General features: G+C 39.5%; 1 protein-coding gene across 1 annotated transcript; it reads left to right on the plus strand.

Annotated features, from left to right (window-relative positions):
- Positions 1–7481: 7481 nt before the first annotated feature.
- On the plus strand, positions 7482–14763 carry tmem160 (transmembrane protein 160). Its single transcript, XM_085243466.1, has 4 exons — positions 7482–7775; positions 7972–7996; positions 12616–12708; positions 13437–14763. The coding sequence occupies exons 1-4, from the start codon at positions 7554–7556 to the stop codon at positions 13751–13753; spliced, it is 657 nt and encodes a 218-aa protein (XP_085099592.1). The 5' UTR covers positions 7482–7553; the 3' UTR covers positions 13754–14763.
- The last annotated feature ends 402 nt before the right edge of the window (positions 14764–15165 follow it).

A 15165-nucleotide genomic window follows, 5' to 3' on the forward strand; every position in this document is an offset into this window, starting at 1 on the left:
AAAACTTTTTCACAGCACTGTAAGTCTGCATACGTTTAGGCGCACATCTGTACACATGACACAGAGGCTGATGTGCAAAAGTCAGAAGTGCAAAGTCTGAACAAAGTGTTCTCAATCTGTAGTCATCATGGGTTTGGTTAGACACTTTGGTGGGGGGGGGGGGGGTTGCCTGAATGTAATCTAATTTGCATTTAATTTGACTTTTTATAGTTCATTTAATCGCAGAGCAAAAGGAAATTAGGTAATGTTCTGTTATGAGGTCAGGTCAAGGGTAAGGGCACTGGATTAACGCCTCACCCTGAGGGATTAGGGGCAGGGCATATTGACACAGCATTGGCATGCCGCATGCATCCTGTGTTTCAAGTGCAGCCCTATATAATCGTATGGACTTGGAGAGCAGCCATGTGAAATGCTCGTGATAATATCAGCAGCTATGCATTTTATGTAAATGCACATACAAAGGCGTGTAATGGCTTTTTAATGGACCCATACTGAGTCTTAAGATGCCATAACAGACTATTAATAGCACATTTACAACTGCTGGAACGTTTGCATCTAAAATGATGCAACTTTATGCAGTAGAGTAGTTGCAGTTTTTACAGGAGTATTTACAGGATTTGCAGTCCTGTGAAAAACATCCCTATGTCTTCAATATGAAATAAGATTGTAAGTAGCACCCAGATGCTGCTAATCAAATGCAGTCAATGTATTGATCATCAGCAAGTGTTAGCACCTCTATAAAAGCAGACATTTTGACAGTTTACTAGTCTGGAAGATTCTGGTGCCTGTTTGCAGAATGTCAGAATCTTTTCAGGAGTGAACATCCCAGCAAATTCCCTCTAAGGTCAGATCCTGCAATGCTCAAAACAAACAAAAAACAACTGCAGAGCTACATCACAGTCTCTACAAGCCTCGGTGATGATTTGGGCTTGCTTTGCAGCCACTGGACCTGGACACCTTACAATCACTCGACAATGAACTCCTATGTAATTACAACATATTCTAGTGTCAGATGCGAGGCTATTTGTCTGAAAGCTGAAGCTTGGTCAAGATTGGGTCGTGCAATAGGACAATGAACCCAAGCACAGTAGCAAATCTACAACAGAAGGGCTGAAAAAAGAATTAAGGTGCTTCAAGGGCACAGAGAAAGTCCAGACCTCAACATGATTGAAATTCTGTGGCGAGAGCTTAAAAGAGTTGTGCATAAATGAAAGGCCACAAATCACAATGAGCTGAAACACTGAAGTTTGTAAAGAAGAGTAAGAAGAAAATGTTCCCACAATGATGTGAGAGACTGATAAAGTCATACAGAAAGTGATTTTACCAAGTTAATGCTGCTAAAGGTGGCTCTGCAAGAAAGTGAATAATGATTCGTGGGTTTTATTGCCATTCCATGCATTCATGGGGTGAAATGAAATTTGTAGCCAACAAGAATAAGAATGCAAACAGAGCAAAATGTGCAAAAGCAAGGAATGAGAGACAGAGTTAATTAAGTATAAATAAGAGTAATGCATTATTCTTAGTTGTCCAAGGATTGTGCAGAGCCCTATAAAAATGTTCTTTTTCACATGCAAAACAGTGTCCATTGTATACGTGTGTGTGTGTGTGTGTGTGTGTGTGTGTGTGTGTGTGTGTGTGTGTGTGTGTGTGTGTGTGTGTGTGTTTACTATAAACAAAGTCAATTACTGTGAGTTTTAGCATCTTAGCTTTAAGTTTGTGGGAAATACAACCAGTTCCTTTCTTATCAAAAGCTGTATAAGCTTAGATTAAATTAACTGCTCTCTGTGTTTACTGAAGACTTGGTTTCACTTCTTCTTCTTAGGCAGGCAGCTGAGATTTAAGCAAACCACAAAACCCACCTAAAACCTGTTTCAGTGCTTTGATTGTGTCCACATTAATCACACAAAATTTCTAAAAAAGCAAAAAAACGCTTGATTAGTGGGATCTGAAGATGATGGACGGGTGGATTTTGTTACCAGTCTTGTTGTCGCCTCCTGTGTAAAGTCTTTTAAGATAAAATTCAGACGGAGATAATCTCGTGAGTGTGCAAACATGACATCAATATTGGGCTTCTTGTCTACTTCTTTGAAAGAAAAGCAAAATAAAAAAAATAGATTTATTTAAGCACTCTTCATGGGGAAGAGCACACACGCTGCGACGAAGCTGAAGGATTGATGAAGTTAAACAGGTTAAGGTTACAACGCGACCCGTGAGGCTTTTGATCGACTGCGTCTGGGCACATATTTACCGAGTCGTTGAACTCGGCTGAGCAAAGGACACTTCGCAGTCAGAGATCAAAACTGAATTCCAGATTTTGTTGTTACTGCATCAGTGTAGGCGAAAAGAGCATCCTTTGTCGAAGACTCAGGTCATAACCAGCTTATATAACAGCAGGGAAATTTGCTCTATTCATAGCTGAAAACATGCAGCACAACACAATACATGTACATCATATGATTATGTAAAATCTAACAGGAAGAATAAATAAAAAACACCTGATGTACGATATTTCGAGTAATGGAATACCTTTAAAGTCTGAAATATTCCATGACATTAATCTAACTGGCTGTTAAAAGCTCACAGGCTAATGTAAAACTATAAAAAAGATGCCTCACTATTTAATAAGAACCAATATTTTTAGGATCAACATGAAAACCATTTAGGAAATGTTCCAGTTGTTGTCTGTCGATCATGTTTTTGTTCACACAGTTGTCACAAAGTAAGTGTGAAAGGTCGTCGTATTGACCAGCCCATCAATATGTTTTGCTGTTGCTCATCACGGAGTTGTGGGACATTTTTATCAGTGTTGGAAAAACAAGATATCATTGGAAGCGTGTGACTTTCCGTGAGGTTAACTCTAATCTTATAGACATGTGCTTAATGGGACTTAACAATTCAGCATTCGTCTTAATTAGGTGATTTTCAAATCTTACAGCCTACATGGTAAGCATAGTTGACACCAAAATAACACGGGCCCTCCAAGATTTGCTGCTGGCAAGCAACCACAGGAGTCAGCTTACAGCTTTAATAGCAGTGATAGATGCAGGATGATTCATTGTCTGGCTTTGACTATAAAGGGTAAGCAAGTTCCTGCTTTGCTCCTAGAGTCTGAACAGTTAGCCCAGACTTTGCAGGACATACAGAGGATGGTGATATAACAAGTGCATAAATGGTTAACCTCGCATGCAGGCTCCACAAATCAGTGCAAGAGTTATTGTCAGCGAAAACAACTCGCCTCAGAAATAAAATCTGGACTCCCAGGAGATCAAAAGCAAAGCAGCTCCAAAATGGAAGGAAAAAACAAGAATGGAAAAAAACACATTCACACACCTGCACCGTTAAATAACCCCGACAGCTTCCCATCCTGTATCCTGTAGCAGAGGCACAGAGAATTTTATAACTTGTATTGCAGTGCTTGCATAACGAAGTGAGGTAGAAGTGAATGATCGGGCTGAAAACAGCACATTAGTACATTCAGAAAACACGTTTGATTTATTTTTCTGCACCGGTCACACGTGCGCTGACTTGTTAAGCTCCAGTCTGTGTCAGTAAATGTCAGTAAATCATTTGTCTGGCCAGCTGACACATACATCTAACGCTGGTTTGTCCTGCCGATTGAAAAACAGAGCAATAGCTGCCAAGGTCAGTGCTCCCAGTGCAGCTGGCTGGAATCCCCCAGACTATGTAACGCAGACTAGTGCAGCTCCGCACGTATACACATCTCCCCCTTTCCTGTTCCTCCGTCCATCTATCTGTCCCTTTATTTCCTTTTTGCTATCATCTTTGCTACAGGGAGAAAGCAAGGAGAAAAGCAAAGAGTTAGCACACAGCTGAGACCTGCACCATCTAAGCTTTTTGTCTTGGTTTTGATGTTCTTTCCATGCTTGAAAAGCAAAACATCTGATGCAACTTTGCACCAATTCTGCTCTAAATGCAAACTTAAACTACACCAGATTTTTTCGTCTGTAACAATATTATGTTTTTTCTTTACTTTTTTTATGTTGCTATGTGTGTCAAAACGAAACTAGATAAAAATGGAGGTCGCTTATTGCTTTGTGACCTACATTTAAAACCTCGAGTTAGGCATCATGGCTTTTATTTTGGAACAACAACAGACAGTTATTCGATCAATGGGTGAAGTTATTTAGCAAGTTGCATTCATAGATTTGTATATATGCATCACACAAACACAGAAATTTGCTAAAATTAACATAAGTATAAATTATACTTTTTTTTCTATCATTATAATTTCAGTCACCTGGAAAAACTGAACACAGACTTCTTGGATGTTCTGACAGTAGAAAATATAATAATATGACCAAGGAAGCCACATTATTATGCATTAAAAATGCTCTCAAAGGCACGAACACGACAAACACAATCAGGCCTTGGCAGATAGCCACACAGCTTTGTTTTGGGTTTATTATTTAGTGCAGTAGCTTTGCTGCATGGTCAGTCCTACACACAGTTACTCTTTAAGTGTTTGTTTCACTTTTCCAGACCAGCAAAACTGAGAAAGGAGAGCCAAATGCTGCTGGACGCGTGACAGCGCAAATGATGAAGGTCATGCTAGTCCAGTGAAATGTACACTAACTCTAAAAATAGCGAGCAGGACTTGAGTGTCAGACAATTTCTGTTATATTTGTTTAGAGAGAGTGGGGAATATTCTAGAAGACTACACAAAGGTGGAAATTTAGTAAATGGATGCTAGAAGACAAAGTGATGAGCTGGTCTGAAATGGGAAGCTAATGAAAGACAAATATTTCCAAACACACAAAAAAGAATATGTCATAATAAAACAAACAAACAAAACAATAAACTGAGAACAAAAAGGGTTTTAAGAAAAAAATACGTGATTAAAATATGAATATGGCTTTTAAAATAAAAAATTGTGCACAGTTAAAAAGCCAGAATCTGTGATGATGATGATGGATGATGGTATGGGGATGAACTGGGGCATGTGGCTGCACATCTGTGAAGGCACCACTGGGACTGTATAATATACAATAAGCTGATAGAGATATGCATATATGCAGCCATCTAGATGATGTCAGTTTCAGCAAAACAATTCCAGACTATGATCAACAGCATGGCTCCTTAAGATTAGCAGTCTCTGTGCTAAACTGGCCTGCCTGCAGTCCACAAATGAAAAACATATTGAGATATTGTGATGAAATCATGTATATAGAAAGAATGCATTATTTTCAGTATTATCACAAGAACAGCCAGACCCTCAGCTGTTACACAAAGTAAGGCAACGAACTGGTAAATGCATCTCTATCTTCAGGGTTTTTATCAAAGCATCACAGGCAACAATTCAACTCTTTCATTCATTTTAAATGCTAATCATTAAATTCTGGCACCCCTCAAAAAAAGACAGGAACTGGAGCTGAAGAGGTTTTCACTGGAGTGAAGAAGACAAAGTTAGAGAGGCAATGCTGAGATAGCTGATGGCTGACCTGTGCAGATCAGGGATAGTGGATATATTGGACAAAGGATGCTGAAGATGGAAGAGAAAACAGGGTTGAACAGTGGGAGGAAAAAGTAAAAGAATTTATATACAGACAATCCACTGAGTGACCACTGAGAGAAATTTGTTTCTCAGCAAATATTTTCCATTACATGCCACATTACGGATTACTGCTTAGAAAACAGCATGTACACAACACAGTGATTATTACTTCACCAATTGTTGACAAATTGTCCATACAAATAAGTATGACAATGATCATTCTTTCTAATATACAGCTGTAGCATATAGCAAATTTCACTGTAAGCTGTATGTGTGAGCGCTCTCTGTAAATGTTTACTCAAACATCAGTCTACCATTGTGTTAGAGAAAGTAGCGTGAGAATGACCACAAGGTCAGCTGCAGAATTACATCAAAGATTTGGCTGTCTGTACACACACACAAACACACACACACGCACACACACACACACACACACACACACACACACACACACACACACACACACACACACACACACACACACACACACAGAGGAATAAAAATACAAACTCCCATCTGCGCAGCTCTTTATGCTCCTCATGCTGAACAATCAGGTACGATAGGTGTGGTCTTTCTGGGTCCCAGCAGGCCGACAAAGACAAAAGGCGTACAGGAAGAAGCTGTCTGCTCATCCTCAATGAGAACACGCGAGAGCACAAACACACACACCCACACAGGTGTGGGGCATGTAGAGTGATACAGTATTTGGGTATCTGACACTATTTTTAAATTGAGGAGAAGAATTACAAAATTATCTTTTAATTAAGAAACGTCTGGTTGTTGTCTTCAGGGTTTTTTTTAATGATTGACATCATCATGTTATTATCTGCTAGCAACACAAATTATTTTGTTAATATTCATGTAATATTTATTCATGGCCTCTTTTTGGAGTCTATAAAAACTTAACTGACTTTATTACAGACAGAAGCTAAACTACAGGCTTCGGAAAAAAGAAGTTTCCACATGACTCTGGGCAATCCTGAAAAAAAGTTCATAAGAGTTTGATTAGAAAATGATCAAAAAAGTATGGCTGATCATGAACTCCTCTGTATACCAAAGTATTCTAGAGTCAGATGTGAGGCGATCTGTCCAACAGCTAAAGTGTGGCTGGAATCGGATCTTGCAACTGGACAATGATCCCAAACAGCAACAAATCTACAATAGAATCACTGAAAAACAAAAAGAATCAATGCAACGGCCCAGTCAAAGTCCAAACTTCAGTCTAAGTTAAATGCTGTGGTGGGACCTTAAGAGAGCTGTGCATAAACAAATGTCTGCAAATGTCAGTGACTGAAAGAATTTAACAAGAATAGGGTGGACTTAGTTTTTCACAGGACTGCACAGAGTCCTGTGAAATATTTTCCTTTCACATGATTGTATGACAATTTAAAAACATGAACACAAAATTTATTTCAATATGTGACCAAATAAATAAATAAATAAATAAGCTGCCCAATAAGCTGCCATAACCATACATTTGACGTTTTTAGACCTGCTCAGATCTAAGCATGTTTTTCTTCTGCATATTAAAATATTTCATATTTAGATTTCATTTATTAAGATTTCGCGAATCCCTGAATTCAGTGAATGCATTTAGTTTCACATTGCGTTTAAGTTTTTGCAATCAAATAAATAAAGAAGAACGGAAATGGCCTGTGTTCTCGCGCCCCCGTGTGGCGCAAATGTGTAGTTGCAGGGCGTCTCCAATGACGTTGAGGGTAAATGTCAACATAAGCACTTGCGGAAACAGAAAAGTAAAGTAAGGTAAAGAAAAATAAAAGATATATATATATATATATATATATATATATATATATATATATATATATATATATATATATATATATATATATATAAAGATGTAGATATAGATATAGATATATTTGTCTTCCGACGGATGGTGGCGCTGTTTCCTTTCTGCCTACCTTTTACTGCGCCTTTACCTGAGACTCTTCCGGGTTGAGGGTTCACAGGGCATGCGGAGGTCGTGTTGTGCTTTTTCTTTCGGCTCATACTTTAGCTAGCAGTGGTTAGTGATGTAATGGCTTTCTTGACTTTGTTCATGAGAAGGCAGCTGCCGCAGGCCGTGTGTCACTACGCCCGGCTGGTGAAGCAGGTCCGGCCGCCGGCCGCCGGTGCCACGCTGCGGAGACTGCACGGCTCAGCCCGGCAGCGGGTCGCGGATAAGGGGCCGTGGGGGAAGAGCCGGGGGCCGGAGCAGCAGCAGTACCAGCTCACAGACCTCGACAAAGCCGACGCTTTGGTGAGTTTAGTCCTAATGATGCAGTAGTTGTGTTACAGCCAGTAGTGAGCTTTGTGTAATTTTAATGGCAGAGCCGCTTTTTCTTTCCTTTTCCCCTTATCTGAAGGAAGTAAGATGGAATTGTTTTGAACGTCGTGAAACTGTAAACAAATGAGGGAGTAAGTTTTGCTAATAGATTTTCTTCTTTTATTTTCAGATGCTGAGAAAGTCCCATGAAACAGGTAACGTTGCTGCTCCACAATACAGGCTGTAGTCCCAATTTTCATCCTAACCCTTGTAGGATTTCTGCAGCATGGAGCAAAATGAACTTTTGTATGTTTCTTCTCTGGTCAGTCAGTGTCGGACTCAAAGTGTAATAAGTTATACTTTTATCACGGGTGTGAATGTCATGGTTGTGTGTGTGTGTGTGTGTGTGTGTGTGTGTGTGTGTGTGGGTGGTTGGGGGGGCTTTTAATGATTTCTTTGAACTTTTTTTCGAGGGTGGAATGATTGTACAGCACACATCTTTAATTGCTTTGAAAAACAGGTTTGAATTTATTTAGGATTTTCTTTAGAGTCAGAAGCATATGTACAGCCTCAAATAGAGACAGCCAGTGTCTTTTAGTTTGAAAAGACTAAGAACATTTTACTTCTCATTAGTGATCGTGATTTACTGTAACTGGTAGTTTCTTTTTGACAGCACTCATTGGACAGACCAGTATTTAGAACAATGGAAAAGTCCAAGGTAGGCAGTGAAAATCTAAGAAGAAGAATTGTAGATGTGCACAAGTCAGGAAAGTCTCTTGAAGTCATTTCTAAAGAACTGCAGATTCCAGGATCGAACAATTGTCCGTAGGCACAGGTTATTCAGATCTGTCACCACTTTGTCAAACTTTGGATGAAGACCTAAAGAAGACCCTCATCCTCACATGAGAGGCAACTGGTTAAGATGTTTAGGAACAACCCAGGAACCAAAGAGGTTCAGGTCTGCATGAACTAGAAACTGCCAGAAGATACAGAAATAACCACCTTCAAGCTTGACTGAAATTTGGAGCTGCCCACATGGACAAACCAAGTGCCTTTTGGGGAAAAGTTTTATAGCCAGGGGCTTCTGGAATGGCCTTCCAGAAGCCCCGACCTCAACTCTACTGAAAATTTGTGGACTACGCTTAAAAGCCAGGTCTGTGCCAGGGCACATACCAATCCTATCAAGAAAAGTGGTAAAATATCCATGAAGAATTATGCAAGAAACCTGCTGGTGGCAAGCAAATGCATCTACTAAGAGACATTTAACCAAATATTTGTGAGTATACATGTATCTACTTGAGTCTATTGGTATAGTTTTGACTCTGTGTGGATATAAAAAAATCCTAAATACATACAATTTGTGCACCCAGTTTTTTTTGTTTTTTTTTTAACGTTATTAAAAATGTGTGCGGTAAAATCATTCCACCGCAGAAAAAGAACAGTTCAGAGAAATAAGTAAAAGCCCCAACATTGCAGTGACATTCATGCATATGATGAGTGTATGTACTGCAATGCTTTAAGGTTCATTTGTAGTCATGTTCAGAGATTGAGCATAGCAAAGCAGTTCAGCTGCTGCAGGACGGGGCTCAAACAACACAAAACATCTTCCCGAAATCCAACCTGCATCTACAGTGGCACCTGAAAAATGTCTTGCACGAATAATCTTTAGAAGAGAGTTAAAATATAGGCTGGTAGGTCAGTATATTCTCCAGTATATGGTTAGTATTTAACAGAGATTACATTTAAGTTGAAACAATTAACTGGCAAATCAAAAATGCATGTAATAATTAAAGTGGACATTTCTAATGCTTGCATCTGGCTAATGACAAAAAAGAAGAACATCTTTAATTTCCTTTTTGTCCCTTTAAGCCAGCTTTTTTTCGTACTTTTGTGCTCTGTGCAGACAGAAAGTTTGGAGGCTGCAGGTGGGTCGAGCTGCTGTGCTCTTCATGCAGAGGTCAGACTAGAAAACTGACTGAGACCAAGCCTTTAGAGCAGTATACACAGGCACAATACAGTGACCTTAATACTTGAAATTTTGGCCGTGTTAAACATGAACCTCCACTGTCACAAGAGACAGTGCACATGGAGCGCAGGTATTTTCAGCTGCTCCCTTATTTCCCAAGAGGTCGCCACAGAGGATGGATCTGCATATTTGATTTGGCACAGATTTTACACCAAATGTTCTTCTTCCTGCAACTTTATCCAGACTAGGAGTACACTAGCTTGTGAATTCCATTGGGGCTTCGTTTGTGTTTGCTCCAAGTTCAAACCCTTCACGTCTTAGGCAAACATGTTTATAACCTTGAAGCCACAACAGCTTACAGGTCTGTGAAAAACTATGTACACTCTCTGATTCAGGAGCTTATAGGAAAACTTGAAGGAATCACCATCTGTGTGACTTTATCAGTCTCTCACATCACTGGAGGAATTTTGGTTTACTCGTCTTTACAGTGTTACTTGAGTAAATTCAAGTTTACAGGCATTCGTTTATGTACAGCTCTCTTTTTCCCAGCACAGGTCCAATCAGGTTGAGGTCTGGCTTTCTTTTTCTGACATTATAGATTTAAAGTTGTATATTTTCTGCTGTGCCTGGGATAATTGTCCTCTCCTTCAGATGTTAGGCGGGTGGGAACATTTAACACGCTAACCGAGGCCTGTAGAGTCTGGCATATGTAGCACTTGGGTTTTTGCATTTGCTCAGAATAAATCTGTTCACTGCTGTAAAGATTATGGCATCGTGTTTACACACGCCTGAACGCTCCACACCAGCAAACTGCCTAAACCTCTGCTTTTAAAGGTGTGCACATATTTGCTGGTGATCAGTTAAGTGCATTTGATTAGCAACACCTTGCTGCTGCTTGCGCTCTTAATTCTCGTGGCGGTAATAAGGATGTGCTCATTTTTTTCTGAGGCCCTGGAAATGCTCTTTTCCACATGAATGTATACAGAGCATGTGACACAGTAAAAGGAAAATGCATAACCGGTCCACTTCTAAGCCTGGTGACATTATGCAGTATGTCAGTTAGGGCTGCCACGATTAGTCGACTAGTCACGATTACGTCGACTATCAAAATCGTCGACGACTGATTTAATAGTCGACGCGTCGTTTGAAGCTTTGTAAGATCACAAAAGATGCAGGAATAAGTAGCAGGATTTAAGAGTGTAATAACGGACTGAAACAGAAGATGGCAGCACTGCATGTACAAGGATGCCAGCTGCCGTTAAACCCCAAAGAAGAAGAAGAAGAAGAAGAAGCTGTGTCCCAGAATTCATAGCGCGGCCCAGCTCAGTTTCCAACGATGGCGGCAGCTAGTTAGTTTTAATGTTACTCTTATTTTTCTTTCTGGGTCACAAAATAAACGTTTAACATATTTTCAGGTGAGAATGTAGCTGTGTAAACCTCAAATATCTGCTCAGTTTATCAGGACACCACATATTTTCAAAAGCGCTCCGAAGTTTTCGGAGACGTCTGTTACCCACTAGCTCGATAGCTAGCCGGGGGCGAGGCTAACTAGAGCCGGTGAGAACACCGGACTCCCCGCAAATCGTTTTCAAACCCACCGCCGTCTTTCGCTACTCAGGTTAAACATGATATATAAGTCACTTAGATCACTTAAAAATGTTATTGTTTGGCTTTTTTTCAGTATTTTATTTGTTCCTGAGTAAATCGGTTTGGCTGAGATTAAAGTTCTAGTTTTTACACAGCTGATTATCAGAAGTGTGAGATGCTCCAGAATATACTCCGGTGTCCCGTTATATTATAGGTAGCAAGGAGTTTATTAAACTTCACTGAAACAATCTGACAATCATCTTGTCTTTATTTTTAGTTAGCACATATCTTAAACACTTAAAGCTTTAAGCTAATGATAGTTATATAAGAGAAGATGCATTATTATTATGCATCTGCTCTTATATACGTAAAACGTATGCTTTAAGCTGTACGTTTTACCTCCAATGGATGCATGATCTGATTAGTTGACTAATCGCAAAAATAATCGGTGACTAGTCGACTATCAAAATAATCGTTTGCCCTAATGTCAGTGCAGTCATGTCCTTGCTTATGAGAATCCACTAAGTTAAAATAATTGTCACTATACCGAGTCTAAATACAACAGTCCTGTAATACACCCGGGCTTCATTAAGTGCTGATTCAGCTTCAGTTTGTGTTCCTTTTAAACTGCATGGCTCTATACTTTATTACGTTTCTGTTATTTTGATTATATCTGCACACAGCAGCTCATTAGCACCCCAAACTACACCCTACAAAATTATCATATAGTTGAATCAGCACCTCTCTGAACAGTTAGAGCATCGTATCCTTCATGGGGTTTGGGTTTACTGCATGTCTGGTGTATGAGACCTCATTAGTTGTCACACTTCCGTTAAGAATTTGGTGTCCTTATTAAATTAGTCTTTGTTTATGCCCCCTGCTCACACACACAGTTTGTTTGCTTTGTCCAGTTTCACCTCATGTCAGGACTCGGTGTGTTTTTTGCAAACTGTGTTTGGTTCCTGCTGTAAGGAAGAGCTGCGAGGACGTCCATCTCTTCTGTCTCCACTGTGGGACAGAACTCAAGTTTAAACCAAGAGTTAAAAGCATTTGTTTCTGAATATTAAGTTATTATAATCTGAGCAAGCCACCATTTTTATCACAAATATGTTGTTTAAACATCATTTTCTTTTTTTAAACATCAGGATCTGGTGTCGTTAAACTGATGCAGATTAAAAGGCAGTAATTAGGCTGTGGTATGCAGCTACAGTAAACAGCATGATTGATTTTGGTTATCTGTAACGTGTCAGTTGTTTATTTCTGCCTTTGATCATTCTGCAGGCTTCCTCTCGTGGTTCAGGAACGGTCTGCTGGCGACCGGGATCGGAGTCATCGCATTCGTCCAAAGCGATGTGGGACGAGAAGCAGGATATGGTACGGGAAAGTTATATGTGCAGAAGAGCTGAAAACCAGACAATTTAAGCCTAAGCCTGTTTGTAAAATACACTTAAAATTTAAATAAAGTAACAAACGGTCGATGCAGCTCTAAATTTAAGATCAAGAGGATTTTTAAACTCTGTTTCTCTCTAGAAGATATTTTTTATCTAAAAATGTAAACATACGTCTGCTGTTTTTGTGAAGTAGAAAACTTTGTAATGGGCACTTGCTGCACTTTTAATATGAATAATTTCACAAGGATTCCTGCAATTGACTTGAAACAGAGTCAAAATCCTTGATATCTAGTTGTAACCAACATCATCATTACCTGACACGTGAGATGAGGCCCTTAACATTTTATTAAAGAAGACCTTCATGGAATCAATATTAATTGACAGCTGATGGGCATGAATATTTGAAAACTGTCTGAAAACAAAACTTTCGAGCCACAGCAGTAAATCGAAGGAACGCGGTATTATTTATGTCAAAATGAAAGCTGCTGACCTACTTGATGTATTCTCAATGCTAAATCACGGGAACGGTTTGTATAACTTCTGAAATAAGTTTGATGCCAGAAAATCTTCCACTTAATCTTTTATTTTAATCTAAATAATTAAAAGGAAAAGTCGATTCAACCTGCCTCCATGCCAGCTTTAATTACAGTGACTTATGAGGAAATTAATTGGGTTTCTACAATAATACCATGTCAATCTGTTTTTCCTCAGCCTTCTTTATCCTGGGAGGTGCGTGCGTGTCGTTTGGCGGTGCCTCGTATATTGGCAGCCTCTTTGCCTTGCGGAGGATGATGCTGCTGTCTGTGCCAGCACTGCTGTTCCAAGGAGCCGTGGTGGGCAGCGTCGCCCTCTTCTGGCTCTGCGCTGTATCGCTCTACATCGGACGATTAGAGGTGGAGATCATCCACGAGGGAGAGGAGGGAGAGGATGAAGAGGAGTGCCGAGAGTGCCGGGAGAGGCGCGAACACCGGGGTTACCGTGGCCCCCACGACAGTGAGGACAGTGACGGCAAGGGGCAAAACAAGTAGAGGTCTTCCAGGAATGCAGAGTGGAAAGCTGTGCATGTGTGCTGCTCCAATTCAGGGTTTCCCTTATTTGTATGTGTGTGGATTTTGTGTACATGTGCGTGTATAAGCAACCTACATATGCAGGCCGTGTGTGAGTCTGTAGATACGATCTTATTATCTGTTGTTATCAAGATGAATATTAATGTGGGGAAAGACTTTTAAGACCTTTTTGAAAACTGGTCGAAGAAATTTGTGAAACATGCTGGTAATTGGGTAGTTTAACTACCTTCGAAAATAAATCAACATTTTGTAAGTTTTGTTATAACTACATGTAGCCAGAGCTGAGTCTCTTACTTCATCAGTCTGAATTGTTTTCTTTTTCTTTTTACATTCTGCAAAGACTCGCCGAGAACGCCACGTTATTTCTTCAAGTTTACTTTTTGCTGCCCTATATCATTTTAATCCTCATTCACAGCCAACTGTTGTTGGGTGCTGTTTGTCTTATTCAGTATAATTAACTGTGAATGACTACTTGAAGTTTTCTTGAAAGCGTGGAACTAAAACAAGCTGGATGTGATAAACTGCGAGACCTACGAGGAGGACTGCGGAGTGTGTGTTTCAGGTCTGTAATTTTGTTTTGATCAAAAATCTCAGAGTTTTTAATTTGTTTTTTTCCACCTTTTTTTTTTTTCCATTATTATTTTGTTTTCGAAGGGCAATAGCACTTCTGTCGCTTTAGTTTGAAACTTTAGTAACTACAGTTTTAGAAGCAAAGCCTATTTTTCACAGGCTTTCCTGTGATTATTTACACACACTCTGTATTGCTGTAGCCATGTTTCTGAGTGAATTCCACACTATAATCACTATGATTGCTTATTTAATGGATGTGAAGGGTTGTTGATCATTAAAGAGTTTGAATGCAGATGTGGAGATGGGGTTCAACATTGTTTACTTTTTTTTTTTTAATGCACGACTTCCTGTGCACTCTACTGTATATACAGTAATAAAACAAGAAGAAATCTGTCGAGTTACATCAGTGTGTATCCTTTAATGACCCATCGAATGAGACCTCAGATATGTTTGTTGTTGGTGTTTTTGACCAAACTCTACGGAGAGTTTCATAATAGACGAATTATCTCATAAAATGTGATGAAACTGATCAATTATAAATCCCCCGAAGGGCATGTTCTCAGTGACTTCAGGATTAACAGCTGGGGCCATTTAAAAAAAATCACTAATATGGAGAGCACACACATACTGTGAATAAATACTTGCGGACATACATGAGAAGGGGAGATGTGTAAACATCTCTCTCCTGCACCTTAAGAAATCAAAAACCTTCAGCTGAAGCAAATTATCAAACCACATAAATCTCAACGTGTATATTGCTTTTTAATTATTATTTTTTGGTTCATGCAGACAGCGCCCAGTAT

The sequence above is a fragment of the Mchenga conophoros genome, linkage group LG14, assembly GCF_057382185.1.
Source record: "Mchenga conophoros isolate Kocher_MC1m ecotype Shallow Benthic linkage group LG14, M_conophoros_male_GT1.1, whole genome shotgun sequence".
In the NCBI taxonomy this organism is placed as follows: Eukaryota; Metazoa; Chordata; class Actinopteri; order Cichliformes; family Cichlidae; genus Mchenga; species Mchenga conophoros.